Below are 18,154 nucleotides of genomic sequence, written 5' to 3' on the forward strand. Positions count from 1 at the left end.
CTTCCCTGGTGGCTCAAATTGTAAAGAATATGCCTGAAATGCAGGAGACCTGGGCTCAGTCCCTAGGTCAGAAAGATCCCTTGGAGAAGGACAAACTGAGTTCATTCTATTGTTTTTGAGACTGCACTGAAGTACTGCATTTTGGACTCTTTTGTTGACCATGTGAGATGATTTAACTGATTAATGGCCTATGAATCAAGGCAGTATGTAGCTCTAGGCAGAGATAATTTTATATTTACATCATAATCAGCTCTTTGAAATTTGAATAACAATAACACTAAATGTATAATTTCCTGAAACTGTTAGAATATATGTATACCTACGGTTAATGAATTCTTATGATTTCCCAGTTGTGTGTGTGTGTGTGTGTGTGTGTGCGCACGCACACGCGCTTAGTTACTCAGTCGTGTCCGACTCTTTGTTACCCCATGAACTGTAGCCCGCCAAGTTTCTCTGTCCATGAGGTTCTCCAGGGAAAAATACCAGAGTGGGTGCTCCAGGGGATCTTCCTATCCCAGGGATTGAACCCAGGTCTCCCACATTGCAGGCGGATTCTTTGCCATCTGAGTCACCGGGGAAGCCCTCCCAGTTGTATAATTATTTCAAATCTTGACAGTCTTCCATTTAATGTGAAATACGAATTTATTTTGAGAAATTGCACCTTTTATAAAAATACTGAGCTTTCAGAGTAGTTAGAAAGACCATTTTTTAATTCTCTCTTTTGAGAATAAAACTCTCTCTTGAAATTCACCTGTTGGAATCAGTTGTAAAAAGGTTAAAAATCAAAACTTATCGTGAGATCTTGGGGACACTCTGAAACTGGAGCCTTCAGTGGCTCGCTGTGCAGGATCTATAAAGACACGCGCTCGTTTGTAACAGTCTTTACTCTCGGTCTTGCCACAGCGCCACTGTGAGCTCAGCATCTGTCCCAGTGCGGCCCTTTTCTGTAAGCATCTACCGATGGCAAAGAGCAGTAGTCTTTATTGAAAATAAATGTATCTAGTCGTCCACAGCAGTCATTTCTCCTGGCCTATTACCTTTTGCGTTAAAGGATTATTTCGTATTATTTTAAACTAAAGTCTTTGTTGTTTTGTTCATAAAATTTCCAGGTTGGATTTAGCCTTGGCTTTGTTGGTCCTTGGGGAGGCTGCCAGATTAAACATAGCTTGTTTGAAAGCGTTCATGGACCTAATGAGAGATTTTCTGTTAAGCATTATGTCTGTTCAAAATCAGGTAAGAGTATATTGTTAATGAAGGTGCACAAAAAGACCTAAATTGAAACAAATTTTACTTCTGACCCTATTTTAATTGTACATTATATTAGGACTTATAATGATCATGAAAGAAAGTGAAAATGTTAGTTCCTCAGCCATGTTTGACCCTTTGGGGCCCATAGACTGTGGCCCGCCAGGCTCCTCTGTCCATAGGATTCTCCAGGCAAGAACACTGGAGTGGGTAGCCATTCCTTTCTCCAGGGATCTTTCCAACCTGGGATCAGACGCAGGTCTCCTGCATTGCAGGCAGATTTTTTACTGTCTGAGCCACCAGGGAAGCACCTATAATGAGCCTGACTTTGTAAGAATAATTTTAGTTAAATGTGAAATTAAAGCATGTTTACTATACATCCCAGTATAAATATATAGATAGAGACACAGAGATAGTATATTATACTCACATGCACACATGCATGCACACAGGAGGAACTTTAAATTTTATTAGCAAACATGGGATCAGATAGTCATGGTTTAGTTTCCTATTTATAAAAATTGGTCATTACATATTATTAAGATTTATTAATACATTTTAGTGAGGATGAGGTAACTGTTTCTCTGTTGTTGAACTTTGAGCTTATTTCTAATTCAGTTAATTGCATTATTCACAGTTCAGTTCAGTCGCTTAGTCGTGTCCAACTCTTTGCGACCCCATGGACTGCAGCATGCCAGGCTTTCCTGTCCATCACCAAAAATTCACAGTTATTTACAAATATTGAACTGATATTCTCATACAAAAAAAATCTTTACCTGCATTTATGAATATTTCTTTAGAATAGATTTGTTACCAAATGATAGACTCTATACTTTCTTTTAATACTCTTACAACAGCTGCTCAAATTCCTCTCCAGAAGATATAACTTTCTTGCTTTCCTATGAAAAAATATATAAAAGTGTATATACAAATTGAGCTATATACAAAACAGATTCTTTTACAATATGAAATGGAGAATAGTATCTCATTGGATTAATTGACAATCCATTGATTACTAACAAAATTGAAATGTTGTACTTTATATACTTTTTAGTAATTTTTTATTTTTTGAACCTTGTCTCATGCAATCTACCCATGGAACACTTGCTTTTAATGAGCACATTTTAGAAATATTAGTTGATTATGGTCTTTTAACAACTCAATAAAAACTGAAGATATTTCTTATAAGTATGGTATGTAGTTCTCATTATGACAGAACATACTTTGATTCTCTAATAGCTATTTTCTCATTTTAGGATAAAAGCTGCGAGGTAGATGATTTTTCCTGGGCCCAGAATGTAGTCTCCATATACATAAAAATTCTTGCAGAAATCTGCTTATATGCGACCAATTCTGTTTTGAGAAAGACTGCTTTAATTGGTTTCTGTGACTGTAAAAGTTCACAGAAAGATATTTTACTTGTGGACAAATCACAAGAAGAGCCAGAATTGAGGGAAACAAGTATTTCAGGTCTTTTGGAATATTTCTCTTCAGAAACATCAGATTGTTGTAAGTAAATTGTTTTTCAACTTGAGAAATATTTTTAAGATATCTCTCTATATATAATAATAAGCTTTTTTATGTACAAAAAGTTAACATTTTGAAGTGGGAAGGTAATTTCAAATTCACTAGAACTTTCTACAAATTTAGGACGTCTATTTTATAAGATGGAAACTTTTGATCAATAATTTTAAAACAGATGAAAGATACCCTAGAGTCTGTTGATTTATGATTCAAGTTATATTCCTTGGAAACAGGAGATGACCTTAGGAAAACTTGTAAAATGTGTGTGAAGTTTGTTTTACTCTTGTTCCGTTAGGCCTTCTCATCCGTCTTCTCCATTTGCATTTGCTGTTTCTCTTGTTCTTCCCGGACCCCAGAACGTTTCTCTTTAATCACTCAGATATTATAGTACGTTCTTCACATCTCGCATTTTATGCTTAAAATGTACCTGATTTGTGTCTCAAGACAGTTTATTTTTCTACTATTTCCTATGCATATTATTAGAATAAGATACTTCTGTTTTTAAAGGGCATGTCAGGGACAATATAATTCAAAAGTGTCCTTTCCGGTTAGCTAGAACTCTTCTTTAAGAATATCATGTGGTCTACAGTCTACATGTTATGATAGTCTCTTAGGTATATGTCTCTCACTTCCACTAAGTTTCAGATAATCGAGATTGGAGAATCGTGTCTGAATTATATTCATATTGACCCAGTATTTACCATGGTATTTAGCACATAGTAGGTGGGAAATTGGAGAAGGCGATGGCACCCCACTCCGGTGTTCCTGCCTGGAGAATCCCAGGGACGGGGAGCCTGGTGGGCTGCCGTCTATGGGGTCACACAGAGCCGGACACGACTGAAGCGACTTAGCAGCAGCAGCAGCAGCAGCAGCAGGTGGGCAATAATGATAGTGAGTTTATTATGTAATTAAATAAATCACTGAATTTCAAAGATAATTGCAAGATAAGGAGGCAAATTCATTGATTTTGAACATATGTGAATATAATTTTAAACAGTAAGACCTTAGTCACAGATAGTTTCCTTCTCAAGAATTTGCTTGCTGTTTTAAGGAACACATGTATACCTGTGGCGGATTCATTTCGATATTTAGCAAAACCAATATAATATTGTAAAGTTTAAAAATTAAATAAAAAAAAGTACTTTCAATATAGTTCTGGTTTAAACAGTAGATTCAAACTTACTTTGAAGTGTAATTTATTTGACTTTTGCCCACCTTTTAAGAAGATGATGCTTATTTTTTACTAGTGCCAATTTTAAACAGATTTTTAGTTAACAGATAAATTATACTTCTCCCTTGTTTATGGTATTGATCGAGTGAACAGGTATTCACTTCTCTCACTGTTCACATTTTTTGAAATATTTAGGATGGTCATAAGTCTTCCTGTATAGCAGCAGCTCAACAAATGATTTTTAACTTGCCCCTGCAGAGACTCATGTAAAACTTTGGGGCCTTCAGCTTTTTCCCAGCTGTGTAGAATTAGTTCTTTCTGTTCCTTCACTGCTCTGTTCAGTGATGGGTCCAGGAGACAGCCTTCCATGTGTAGGATCTGTACTCCTGGAAGCTTCTTGGCCTCCCTCTGACCATGACCCCTGAGCTCTGGTAAAACCTCACAATGATAGGGTTGCATGTTTCTGTGGATCCTAGAAGTTTTCTTCTTTTTTAGCAATCTGATTTATTTTTTTTTCACCAAATTGATGATTTCAGTGCATTTATTTGTTCATTGTTGATCTTTCTTTGAAGCTTCTTATCAACTCCCAATGACTTTGATAGCATAGGAATAGAATATGGGTGACTTCTTGGAGGAGATTTTGCTTTTCCATTTATTATTTACAGCTTCATATTCCTCATCCCCCTGAGCAATACACCCCAAATCTTCCTAGCTCAAATATTGGTCATGTCCCCTATAATCGTTTCTCTACCGAGAGCAGACCTATTGAGATTTTTTTTGGCAGTTATTTGTGCTTTTTTTCTTCTAAGCAGTGCTTATAGAGAACGATCCGTGAGCTTGGACTTGCAGAGGTCTAGTCATCCTTGGTCATTGCTTTCTCTTCTTTATAAATCTGAATAACCACGCTTGTTTCTGGTTGGTATGAACTCAACCCAGTGGAAAAGTACATCCCAGAAACAGCAGATTCGGACCTGTGTCCTTAGGTGACATCGCTGCCTGCGTACTTGCACTGTGCTGGATAGTCTCTGAAGGTGTATGTTTTAATTGCATCCTGAATATCTCCTGTAGGAATTTCTAAATTTCATTGTTGGAAAAATGTGCAGTGTGGGTCTGTCCATCCGTAGTGTTATGGATCAAAGAGCCTTCTCTACAGATCACATGGAGTCAGCATTTATTCTTAAATGGCGATAAAATAGAGAGAGAAGGCAGTGTCTAACAGACCAAGGTCTGAAGGAGGTGCCCTGGGGCCATGGGTGACTCTTCTGCTTTCGTTGATGTTTTTCTTATGCGTATACTTGAACTTAGCATTGAAATAATTAAACAGCATTTTATCAATATTTTCTCAACCCAAATGGGAAAACAGATGTTTCGAGCTGTGGAATACCTTTAAAGATTCTATCAGCAGTAAAGAGGAGCAACATACCAAAGTTGCTTCCTCTGCAGTCAAAAGTCAATACATTTTCTTTGGCATCAAAGTTGTACAAGCCATAAATAATACTAGTGGTGTTTGCCTCCTTAACGATTCTGAGTATTTTGAAATCATCAATACTTAAAGCATCTTTGTGATTTCTTGTGGGGAGTGTTTAAGGTATGTTGATGATGATTGTTCTGCTACAGATGTCTCAAGAGTGTCAGAAAATCCTGCGATTTTCTTCGTTTCTATAGGAACCAGAGAATGCACCTCTACTGGACATAGGTTAGGCCTCTTCCTTGCACTCGTGAATGTTTGGGCTTCCTGTGTCGGTCAGCACCGTGGAGAGTCATTGCTTCACGTGACTGCTCGTGTGCATAGTCAAATATATCACTGGGGGTAGGGCTTACTGTTGTTGTTGATGTATTTCATTATAACTTGATTCTTTGTAGCATCGCTGATTGATTTTCCCACAGAGGGAAAATGATTCTGTCTGGGTTGTCCTGGTTGCATGATCGTCGATAACGATCACCACCTCTATCAGATCACTTAAAATAGATGCCTCCAGAAGGAATGTCATCTGTGCAGACCTTGTCAGCATGATTGCTGGAGAGGATAGGACTGTCTTTTTGGAAAGTAACACAGAGAACAAGGATTGCTTCTTTATTTAATTGAAAATAACTTGATTTTTCTCATAATTTTCCCTTCAAGTAAGTATATTTTTTGTTTAGAGTGAAAAAATCAATTCTGGAGTCATACAGATTTGTATTTTAATCCTGTCACTTGTATCTCAAAATTCTAGTGAAAGAAATCAATTCTGGACTCATGCAGATTTGTATTTCAATTCTGTCACTTGTATCTCAAAATTCTAGGTCAAATTATCTAATCTTTTGATTGGATTTATTGGCTCCATAATTAAGATAAAAATACTATTCTTATCATGAGACTTTTTGTAAGAAAAAAAACTATGGAAACATATACATACTTGGCATAGTAACTCATGGATAGTAAAGGTCCAATGGATATTAATAGGTTTTTCAGTTGCTGGTGTAGTTAATGATGTTGGGAAGTCAGTGAGGAAGGTTTTTTTTCCTAATGCTTACTCCTTTGTACACTTTCTATCTGGGAATTCTATTTTATTTACTTAAAATATACAAATGACACTGGAAAACATTTAGGAATATTACCAATGGCCCTCTTATGAATGAATCAGGCAGTATTCTTATGGGCCATTTTTGTGTAAAGCCCTTAATATAAAGAGACTCTTCAAATCATGGTTTGGTGAGGACAATGTTATAGGAAACTAATAACTTCCATTAAGTTAACTTCCTGTCGATCTTACCTGGCGCAGGTGCAGAACCTGAAACATTTAGAGGAATGGATGGCTACTTACCATGTGCCTTGTTTATTCTAGGGTTTTATGTGAGACACACTTATCATAGAGTCAGATATCTATTAATTCTAGACTGAGGTATCTGGCCAGTGACAGAAGTGCTGAGCTTTCACGATTTGGGTTGAATAGAAATTTCTATGTATGGTTGTAAATACCACCTCTGAATTTAACATCTGGTTGAAACTCCAAGTGCCTGACTTGTAGGATTCCCTTCATGGAGGACCATCCTCTACACCTTCTGCTATGGACTGAACTGTGCCCCTCAAGCCTCAAAATTCATATGCTGAAATCATAACCCACAATGTGAGTGTATTTAGAGATAGGGCCTACAAGGGGGTAACTAAATAAGGTCATGCTGCTGTGGCCCTGATGCGACAGAACCAGCGTCCTTATAAGAAAGACACTGGAGAGCTCACTCTCCGCTGGGTCGGACACAGTGAGAAAGCAAGCCGTCCCAAAGCCAGGAAGAAAGCCCTCACCGTATACAGTCAGCCGGCACCTGGATCTCAGACATCTCACCTTCAACGCCATGAGAGAATAAACTTCTATTGTTTAGGATCTCCAGTCTACGGCACTTGGTTATGGCCGCCCAAGCAGACTAATGCACTTCCCTGTGATGTTCAGCTATTGGCGAGTTTGAAGGTCATTACTGGAACAAAGGTTTTGCAGCATCTACCTAGAAAAGACAGTTTTGAACTGGAAAACTATGAAGGAAGTTGAAAAATGTTAATTTATTTAAACACACAGAATTTTTGCCTATTGAAATTATGACTTTGAAAAACACTTTGTCCTGATGGGTAGCAGAGTGATAATCATAATGGATATTTACAAAGCTCTTACTATGTGTCAGACATTGTTCTGGGCACGTAGCATGCATCACCTAACATGTTAATCATTATAATGAGACTGGATTGTAGATATTCGTAGTATCCCCTTTCGATAGATAAGAGAACTGAGGCACTGCGTGTTCATTTTTCCAAGGAAATTTAGTGAGTAAACGGCACAGGTGAGCCTTAACCTAGGCACTCTGTCTTCAGGACCTGCACGGATAACGGCCTCATTGTGCTCTGCTAGCTATGCTATGTGACCTTTGGAGTGAAGTGGAAAAAAAGAAAACCAATCCATTTGCATGTTGAAGAATATGAAAAAGACGACTGAGAACTTCTGTCTGACAGTCCTTGTCCTACAGCAATGCTTACAGAAGCATTTTCAGACTTTCTGTTGTGTGAGTCCTTATGGCCAAGATAAACTCCTGGACCTTGTTTCTGAAATTTAGATTGAAAATCCTAACAGTAGAATCCAGGAATAATCTGTATTATTAAACCACTTCTGACACTATATTTTGAGAAAACATAGCCTATGTATTTTGCTGTAAGTTCAGTTCAGTTCAGTCGCTCAGTCATGTCCAACTCTTTGCAACCCCATGGACTGCAGCACGCCAGGCTTCCCTGTCCATCACCAATTCCCAGAGTTTACTCATACTCATGTCCATTGAGTTGGTGATGCCATCCAACCATCTCATCCTCTGTCGTCCCCTTCTCCTCCTGCCCTCAATCTTTCCCAGCATCAGGGTCTTTTCTAATGAGTCAGCTCTTCACACTAGGTAGCCAAAGTATTGGAGTTTCAGCTTCAACATCAGTCCTTCCAGTAAGCACCCAGGACTGATCTCCTTTAGGATGGATTGGTTGGATCTCCTTGCAGTCCAAAGGACTCTCAAGAGTCTTCTCCAACACCACAGTTCAAAAGCATCAATTCTTTGGCACTCAGCTTTATTTATGGTCCAACTCTCACATTCATAAATGACTACTGGAAAAACCATAGCCTTGACTAGGTGGACCTTTGTTGATAAAGTAATGTCTTTACTTTTTAATATGCTGTCTAGGTTGGTCATAACTTTCCTTCCAAGGAGTGTCTTTTAATTTCATGACTGTGGTCACCATCTGCAGTGATTTTGGAGCCCCGCAGAATAAAGTCAGCCACTGTTTCTGTTTCCCCATCTATTTGTCATGGTCTTAGTTTTCTGAATGTTGAGTTCTAAGCCAACTTTTTCACTCTCCTCTTTCACTTTCATCAAGAGGCTCTTTAGTTCCTCTTCACTTTCTGCCATAAGGGTGGTGTCATCTGAATATCTGAGGTTATTGTTATTTCTCCTGGCAATCTTGATTCCAGCTTATGCTTCTTCCAGCCCAGCATTTCTCATGATGTACTTTGCATAGAAGTTAAATAAGCCGGGTGACAATATACAGCCTTGACGTACTCCTTTTCCTATTTGGAACCAGTCTGTTGGTCTATGACAAGGTGGTAAAATGTCCTCATCAGGGGAAAATGCTTTTCCTACTTGTTACATCCAGCCAGCTAGTCCTTATAGCTTATGCTTTATATAAAACATTACAATGAGGGAAGCCCAGCTCTGTGTTACACACTGTTTGAATATAGTGTTAGCGTATACACTATATATGCCATCTTCTATGTTCCTACTTTGGTTTTTAGACTAATAAAAGAATACCTTTTTAACAAGCCTTGATTATCTGAAATCTGTTCTATGAAAGGAAAACTTGAAGATGATCTGTCTGGTGAGAAGCGGGCAGCAGACCCGGGTTTAGTGTGTCTCATAGAAATAACAGACAATGAGCGACAGAATCAAGACAGCGCAGAGCAGCAGGCGCCTCCTCGGTCACGCAGGCCTCGTCTAGTGCACGTCTAGACTGTTCGCAACAGCGCTTGGCCGTCTTCCGCTCAGAACTCAGCTGAGGTGTGAAGTCCTGTCTCCTCAAACAGGTCACTCCACTTTTGAACCCTGCGAAAGATTCTTCCTTATATTACAGTGAAATCTACCTTTCCATGTTTTCCAAACTTTTGCTTAGATTTTGCTTCCCAGAGGCAACCAAAAATTGTCTGTTCCATTTCTCACATGCAAGTCCTTCAGATATTTGAAGATAATTGCTTTAGTTCTCTTTCTCCATCTCCACTCTCTCATCAAATCATATGTCTTTGCTTACTGCCAAGTTCCTATGTTAACTTTTTGTAATGAATGAAAAGCATATTTTAAATATGGTTTATAATTAACATACATTTGCTGGAAGGTGGTACTGTTGTTAATTTTGTCTGAATTTGTAGTAATTTATCCTAGTTTAAAGTATGAGGTGAAGACAGGTAGGTCCCAAGTATTTTTCCATTCAATGTTGTCTCAGAACAGAAAAAAAGTGAATATGACATTTCTGCCTTTCGTTCTTTTGTTGAGAACGATTTTCTTAAGCTGGTTCTAAAGTGATGATAGTGAATGAAGTACAGGTCACAGTTGTAAAATAACCGTGTATGCTTCACTTTGATTCATTTTAACTTAGGGAAAAAACATTAGCACAGAGTAATATTTCCTTTTTAAAAAGTGAATGAAAGTTAATTGGAATCTTAGAACCAATTGAAACTTTTAATGATACTCTATTAAATCTTCAATATACCTCTTACCTTGGTGAAGGTTATCCACAAAAATACTCAGTAATACGGTTGTGTTTTTATACATGAAAAGTATTTAACTCCTTTAATAACCCAAGTACAGGTTAGCCATCAAATTCAGACAAATATAAAATTATAATTATAGTACTGGTTATATTAATATATATGTAAAGCAGTTAGACAAATTTATCTATTTGTATTTTTAATTCTATTTTATTGTGGGAAAAGCACTTAACGTGATACCTACCTTCTTAGCATTTTACATATACAGTGTGTTATTGTTGGCTATAGGTACAGTGTGGTAAACCAGTTATCTAGAGCTTATTTACTTTGCTTGACTGAAACTTTAAGTCTCTTGATTAGTAACTCCTCATGTCTTCTTCCCCTTGTCTCCTGGAAACCACAATTTCACTCTTTGATTTTATGAATATGACTATTTTATATGCCTCCTATAAATGAAATCATGCAGTATTTTGTCTTTCTGTGACTGACCTATTTTCTTTCACATAATGTCCCCAAGATTCATATTTGTTGTTACATATGGCAAAACTTCCTTCATTTGTAAAGCTGGATAGTATTCCACTGCAGAAATGTACCACAGTTTCCTTGTCCACTCGTCTCCTGATGGACATTAAAGTTGTTCCCATTTCTCGGTTATTGTGAGCAGCGCTGTACTAAAGATAAGAGCGAAAATCTCTGTACTAAATGTAAGAACTGTGTATCCTTTCCTTTGGATATATAGCCAGAAGTGGGATTGCTGGATCACATGGTAATTCTATTTTTATCTTTTTGAGGAACATTCAAATTCTTACATAGCACTTGTTACCATGTTTCTTCAAGAAAATTAGAGATAGCAAGGGGATATTTCATGAAAAGATGGCCACAATAAAGGAAAGAAATTGTATGGACCTAACAGAAGCAGAAGATATTAAGAAGAGGTGGCAAGAATACACAGAAGAACTGTACAAAAAAGGTCTTAATGACCCAGATAACCATAATGGTGTGGTCACTCTTGTAGAGCCAGACATCCTGGAATGTGGAGTCAAGTGGGCCTTAGGAAGCATCACTACAAACAAAGCTAGTGGAGGTGATGGAATTCTAGTTGAGCTATTTCAAATCCTACAAGATGATGCTGAGAAAGTGCTGCACTCAATATGCCAGCAAATTTGGAAAACTCAGCGGTGGCCACAGGACTGAAAAAGGTCAGTTTTCATTCCAATCCCAAAGAAAGGCAATGCCAAAGAATGTTCAAACTACCATACAATTGCACTCATCTCACATGCTAGTAAAGTAATACTCAAAATTATCCAAGCCAGGCTTCAACAGTACATGAACCAAGAAATTCCAGATGTTCAAGCCGGATTTAGAAAAGGCAGAGGAACCAGAGATCAAATTGCCAACATCTGTTGGCTCATTGAAAGGGCGAGGGAGTTGCAGAAAAACATCCACTTCTGCTTTATTGACTATGCCAAGCCTTTGACTGTGTGGATCACAAGAAATTGTATAAAATTCTTCAAGAGATGGGAATACCAGACCACCTGACCTGCCTCTTGAGTAATCTGTATGCAGGTGAAGAAGCAACAGTTAGAACTGGACATGGAACAACAGACTGGTTCCAAATAGGGAAGGAGTATGTCAAGGGTGTATATTGTCACCCTGCTTATTTAACATATGCAGAGTACATCATGAGAAATGCTGGGCTGGATGAAGCACAAGCTGGAATCAAGATTGCTGGGAGAAATATCAATAACCTCAGACATGCAGATGACACCACCCTTATGGCAGAAAGCAAAGAAGAACTAAAGAGCCTCTTGATGAAAGTGAAAGAGGAGAGTAAAAAAGCTGGCTTAAAATTCAACATTCAGAAAACTAAGATCATGACATCTGATCCCATCACTTCATGGCAAATCACTGCAGATGGTGACTGCAGCCATGAAATTAAAAGATGCTTGCTCCTTGGAAGAAAAGCAATGACCAACCTAGACAGCATATTAAAAAGCAGAGACATTACTTTGCCAACAAAGGTCCATCTAGTCAAGGCTATGGTTTTTCCAGTGGTCATATATGGATGTGAGTGTTTGATATAAAGAAAGCTGAGCACCAAAGAATTGATGCTTTTGAACTGTGGTCGTGAAGAGTCAGACAGAACTGAGCAACTGAACTGAACTGAACAGTTACCATGTTGCATTCCCACCAGCAATAATTTTTTTTTTCCCATTTGAGTGAACACATGTTGTATTTGCTTTTTGTGGATAATGGGCATCCTGACAGGTGTGAGGTAGTATCTCATTGTGGTTTTAATTTGCATTTCCCTGATGACTCTTAACATTGAGCATTTCTTTTTTTTGTTTACCTATTGACCATTTGTATATTGGTTGAAGTCCTTTGTTCATGGTGATACATCTTTATGAAAGTTATTTTCAGTTCTTTGTCAGGTAAATCATATAGTGCTGTCTCCCTGAGATTTGTTTCTGGAGATTTTTCTTTTCTTTTGTTTGCAATTCTTTGCTCAGTTATTCAGTGAAGAGATATATTACCAAATCAGGGGTTCCCTTTGACTCTGAATTCAGTCTTGACTGTCTTTGCGTATATTTGGCTGCTCTGGGTATTAGTCGTGGCACACAGGGCTGTTCATGGTGGCACGTGGCTTCTCTAGCTCTGGAGCCTGTTCAGGTGCCATGATCATAGCTCTTTGACTCTTTGTCACTCTCCTCTCTCACTCTCATCAAGACGCTCTTTAGTTCCTCTCCACTTTCTGCCACAAGAGTGGTATCATCTGCACAGCTGAAATTGTTGATATTTCTCCCAGCAATCTTGATTCCAGCTTGAGATTCACCCAGCTCGGCATTTCACATGATGTGCTCTGCACGTAAGTTAAATAAGCAGGGTGACAGTGTGCAGCTGTGGGGTGCTCCTTCCCCGACACGGAACCAGTCCGTTGTTCCATGTCCCATTCTGCTCTTGGTTCCTGAGCTTTCTCGCATACAGGTTTCTCAGGAGACAGATAAGAATTTTCCCATCTCTTTAAGAATTTGCTATAGTCTGTTGTGATCTTCAAAGACTTTCATGTAGTCAATGAGGCAGAAGGGGATGTTTTTCCGGAATTCCCTTGCTTTCTCGATGATCCAACAAATATTGGTAATTTGATCTCTGGTTCTTCTGCCCTTTCCTAAATCCAGCTTGTACAGCTGGAAGTTCTTGGTTCACATACTGCTGAAGCATAGCTTGAAGGGTCTTGAGCCTATCCTTGGTGGCATGTGAAATGAGGATATTTGTATGGTAGTTGCTAAAGCTGAAACTCCAGTACTTTGGCCACCTCATGCGAAGGGTTGACTCATTGGAAAAGACCCTGATGCTGGGAGGGATTGGGGGAAGGAGGAGAAGGGGACGACAGAGGATGACATGGTTAGATGGCATCACTGACTCGATGGACGTGAGTTTGAGTGAACTCCAGGAGTTGGTGTTGGACAGGGAGGCCTGGAGTACTTCAATTCATGGGGTCGCAAAGAGTCGGACATGACAGAGCGACTGAACTGAACTGAACTGTATCGTAGTTGGATCATTGTTTGGCATTGCCCTTCTTTGGGGTTGAAATGAAAGCTGACTTTTTCCAGTCCTATGTTTTCCAAATTTGGTGATGTAAATTTGGTGCAACACTTTAGCAGCACTTTAGTCTTTTAGGATTTGAAATAGCTCAGCTGCAATTATATCACTTCCACTAGCTTTTTTTGTAATAAAGCTTCCTAAGGCCCACATGACTTCACACTCCAGAATGTCCAGCTCTAGGTGAGTGACCACACCATTGTGGTTATCTGCCATTAAGACCTTTTTTGTACAGTTCTTCTGTGTATTCTTGCCACCTTTTCTTAATCTCTTCTGCTTCTGTTAGGTCCTTACCATTTCTGTCCTTTATCATGCCTGTCCTTGCATGAAATGTTCCCTTGATATCTCCAATTTTCTTGAAGAGATCTCTAGTCTTTCCCAGCCTATTGTTTTCCTCTATTTCTTTGCATTGTTCACTTAAGAAGGCCTTTTTATCTCTCCTTGCTGTTCTCTGAAACTCTGCATTCAGTTGAGTATATCTTTCCCTTTCTCCTTTTCTCAGCTATTTGTAAGGCCTCCTCAGCCAACCACTTTGCCTCCTTGCATCTCATTTTCTTTGGGATGGTTTTGATCACCACCTCCTATACAATGTTACAAAGTTCTGTCCATAGTTCTTCGGGCACTCTCTCTACCAGATCTAATGTCTTGAAGTTGCTTCCACTGTATAATCATAAGCGGTTTAATTTACATCATACCTGAATGGCCTAGTGGTTTCCCCTACATTCTCCATTTCTAAGCCTGAATTTTGCAATAAGGAGTTCATGATCTGAGCCACTGTCGGCTCCAGGCTTGTTTTTGCATACTCTATAGAGCTTCTAGCTCTTTGGCTGCAAAGAACATAATCTGTCTGATTTTGGTATTGACCATCTGGTGATGTCTATGTGTAGAGTTCTCATTTGGGCTGTTGGAAAAGGGTGTTGGCTATAACTAGCATGTTTTCTTGACAAAACTCTTAGCCTTTGCCCTGTTTCATTTTGTACTCCAAGGCCAAACTTGCTTGTTTTTCTGGTTCTCTCTCTCTCTTTTTTTTTTTTTTTTTTGCATTCCAATCCCCTATGATGAAAAGGACACCCTTTTTGATGTTAGTTCTAGAAGGTGTTGTATTAATAGGTCTTCATATAACCGGTCAACCTCAGCTTCTTCAGCATCAGTGGGTGGGGCAGAGACTTGGGTTACTGTGATATTGAATGGTTTGCCTTAGAAATCAAGGGAGATCATTCTGTCTTTTATGAGATTGTACCCAAGTACTTTCTTTCAGACTCTTTTGTTGACTATGAGGGCTACTCCATTTCTTCTAAGGGAATCTCGCCCACAGTAGTGGATGTAATGGTCATCTTAATCGAATTTGCCCATTCCTGTCCATTTTAGTTCACCGATTCCTAAGATGTTGGTGTTCACTCTTGCCATCTTCTGCTTGACCACATCCAGTTTACTTTGACTCATGGATCTAACATTCCAGGTTCCTATGCTGCATTGGTCTTTGCAGCATCAGACTTTGCTTTCACCACCAGACACGTTCATAACCAAGCCTTGTTTCCCCTGTGGCCCAGCCACTTTGCTGTTTCTGGAGTTATGCTGATAATCGCTCTCTGCTCTTCCCTAGTAGCATGCTGGACACCTTCCAAAATGGGGGGCTCGTCTTCCGGTGTCATATCTTTCTGCCTTTTCATACTGTCCAGGGGCTCTCCAGGCACGGGTACTGGAGTGGGCTGCCATTCCCTCCTCCAGTGGACGGACCGCGGTTTGTCAGCGCTCTTCACTCTGACCCGTCCGTCTTGGGTAGCCCTGGACGACATGGTTCATAGCTTCACTGAAAGCCTTTTCACCATGACAAGGCTGTGAGCCATGAAGAGGCCTGTTACTATTGAGGACATCTCCAATTCCATTTAAGAACAATTCTGTTTAAAAAACAACAACAACAACAACTGTTTTCGTCCCCTCGGTGACATTTAACACACACTAATTTTAGTAGTATTGTAGGTCTCTTCTGTTATACTCTCACTTTAAAAATTGGAGTAAGCATTTATTTGTCTCACTCATCCCTCCTTTAAATGCCTTATTGATTGACACATCTAGGGTAGAAATTTGCTGGTTAGTTTGGTGGGTAATAATACTCTTCTCAACCATTTCTGTTTTGAAGACAGGTTTCTTTAATAGTCCAATACGTGGGCAGTACTTGTACAACTGCAATTTTATTCCTTTCTCATTCATTCAATGTTTGCATTAGACTGGGGTAAACAGATATCACTTATCAAGATGCAAAGTATTAGATATTCCCAAGGAATTTCTAGTGTTTAAGACTTTGCTCTTCCACTGCAGGGCACACAGCTTTGGTCCCTGGTCAGGGGTCTTAAGATCCCATATGGTGCTGCAAAAAAAAAAAAAGTAAAATTTTTATGGATTTATTATCTTAATTAAGAAAAGGGAGGCTTTTATTGCTCAAAGGTGTCATCAAGATTCTGTCTCTTGACATCTTTGTATTCTGATAGCTCAGGATGTTGGATTTTCATTCCTATGCTTGTTACCACATTGTTAAAAGGTGCATTTGGGCTGTAGACATCACAGACCCACAGAAATGCAAAGCAGAAGGAAAGAAATGGAATGATGCTGACTCTCTTCTAGAGTTCGTCTACCTTATTATAAAATGGAAGATTTCCAGAAGGATGTCAAAGACTAGCCCGTGTGTGAAACCGTCAGGCCTGGTACCCTTGTCACCACTAGCTACAAGGAAGGTTGGGAAAGTGAATGTCCAGTAGGGAGAGAGACATTTATAATGGCTCAGGAGAATTCATTCCCAAGATCTGGGTACAAAACAGGTTTCTGTTTTTAAGGAAGGGTTGCCGGGTATAGCATGTAGGTAGGCAGGCAACTATCTAATGACTTTCCCAGGAAGTAGAAAAGATGGCAAGTCTGTCAGTCAGCACAGCATGCCAACACAACGCACTATTTTATCATCTGCAAGTTTTAATAGTCATAGTGTTAGCGATGTGGATGGTCGTAGTAGCTACTATTTTGAGTTTACTGTCTTGTTTGGTTACATATCCAACATCAGATGGCTTTGCCTTTATTTGGTATTTATGAAAGTTGAAAATTAGTTTGTTCACATTAGTAAAAACCTTGTAAAACATACTGCTTTTACATTTACTTGTATATTTTGTGCTATTTTTGTTTTGACCTAAATATGTTGTACATATATTCTTAACAAATATGAAACTCCTTTCTTTATGTTGATCCCCTAAATTAGTTGATAACTTCTGTCCTTATTATTGAAAACTCATGAGTTGTCCTTTTTTGGAATACTGAACAACTTCAGTTATATTTGTCTAATACTATATTTTCAATTTCTCTTTTTGTGATAACTTTACCAGTGAAATTGTTTTGCTTTCTCATTTGCTCCAAGTTCATATTTTCTTGGTTGGTTTTTGGAAAAAAAAAAATATCACTCAGAAGCTCAATTACTGTGTTCTTTGGGGAATGTTAGACTTGATCCCGATGCTTCTGAGCCTTGGGCAATAGTAGTGATAAATCTAAATATAAAAGTTTATGAGGAGTAACACAAATTCTACCTCCACTTATGTGGTTTAAATTCTTACTATTTTTGTTAAATCTGCTAATAGGATGTGAAGGTCTGGACTGCTTTGTGTCGCTCTGATTTAAATGAAATCATTGCTAAACATCTCTGGCTTTTGGCTCCCCATGTCTGATTCACATCAAGAATGTTTTTGATGTAAAAAAAAAAAAACTTGTTATACATTTGTGTGTGTGTGTTTGTATAAATACAATGAGTAGGTAACATGTGGTAAGGTGGGTTAAGAATGAACTATCAACAAATTATGTTTTGATAAATAATTACACACTTGGCTTCTTTAAAGTTTAAGTACTGCATACCATAATCTCACATAATAAGTTCAAAAAGTAATTTCCACATGAATTAAAACCTTTAAAATAACTGGAAGAAAACACAGTGTAGTAGTTTTGTAACTTTCAAGCAGGAAAGCATTTGGTAAACAACACAGAAGTCATAAATCATGAAAGTCATGGTAGGAAGACAACTACATAAAACATATAATATTTATGTAATATATATAATCTATAATGCTAATATAATATAATATACAAATATATATGATGCTCGTACAGCCCACCAGGCTCTTCTGTCCATGAGAATTCTCCAGGTAGAGTTGGCGGACGTTCCCTTTTCCAAGGGTTCTTCTCAACCCGGGGATTGAACCCAGGTCTCCTGCATTGCAGGCCGATTCTCTACCACTAAGCCATCAGGAAGCCCATATGAGACAGAGATAATAATAAAAAGAAATATCATTTGTCATCGCTGTTGCCATCTTCAGTTTTCAGT

The 18,154-nt window shown here is 38.6% G+C and overlaps 1 protein-coding gene across 20 annotated transcripts in view; it reads left to right on the top strand.

Annotated features, from left to right (window-relative positions):
* Window positions 1-18,154, top strand: part of TMEM232 (transmembrane protein 232) — a 254,981-nt gene that overhangs the window by 74,312 nt on the left and 162,515 nt on the right. For all 20 annotated transcript variants that reach the window (XM_044947231.1, XM_044947235.1, XM_044947230.1 and 17 more), the window contains 2 exons: window positions 1,110-1,233; window positions 2,502-2,754. In XM_044947231.1, coding sequence (XP_044803166.1) covers window positions 1,110-1,233; window positions 2,502-2,754 — 377 coding nt within the window. The remainder of the gene's footprint in view (window positions 1-1,109; window positions 1,234-2,501; window positions 2,755-18,154) is intronic.

The sequence above is a fragment of the Bubalus bubalis genome, chromosome 9 (assembly GCF_019923935.1).
Source record: "Bubalus bubalis isolate 160015118507 breed Murrah chromosome 9, NDDB_SH_1, whole genome shotgun sequence".
NCBI lineage: Eukaryota > Metazoa > Chordata > Mammalia > Artiodactyla > Bovidae > Bubalus > Bubalus bubalis.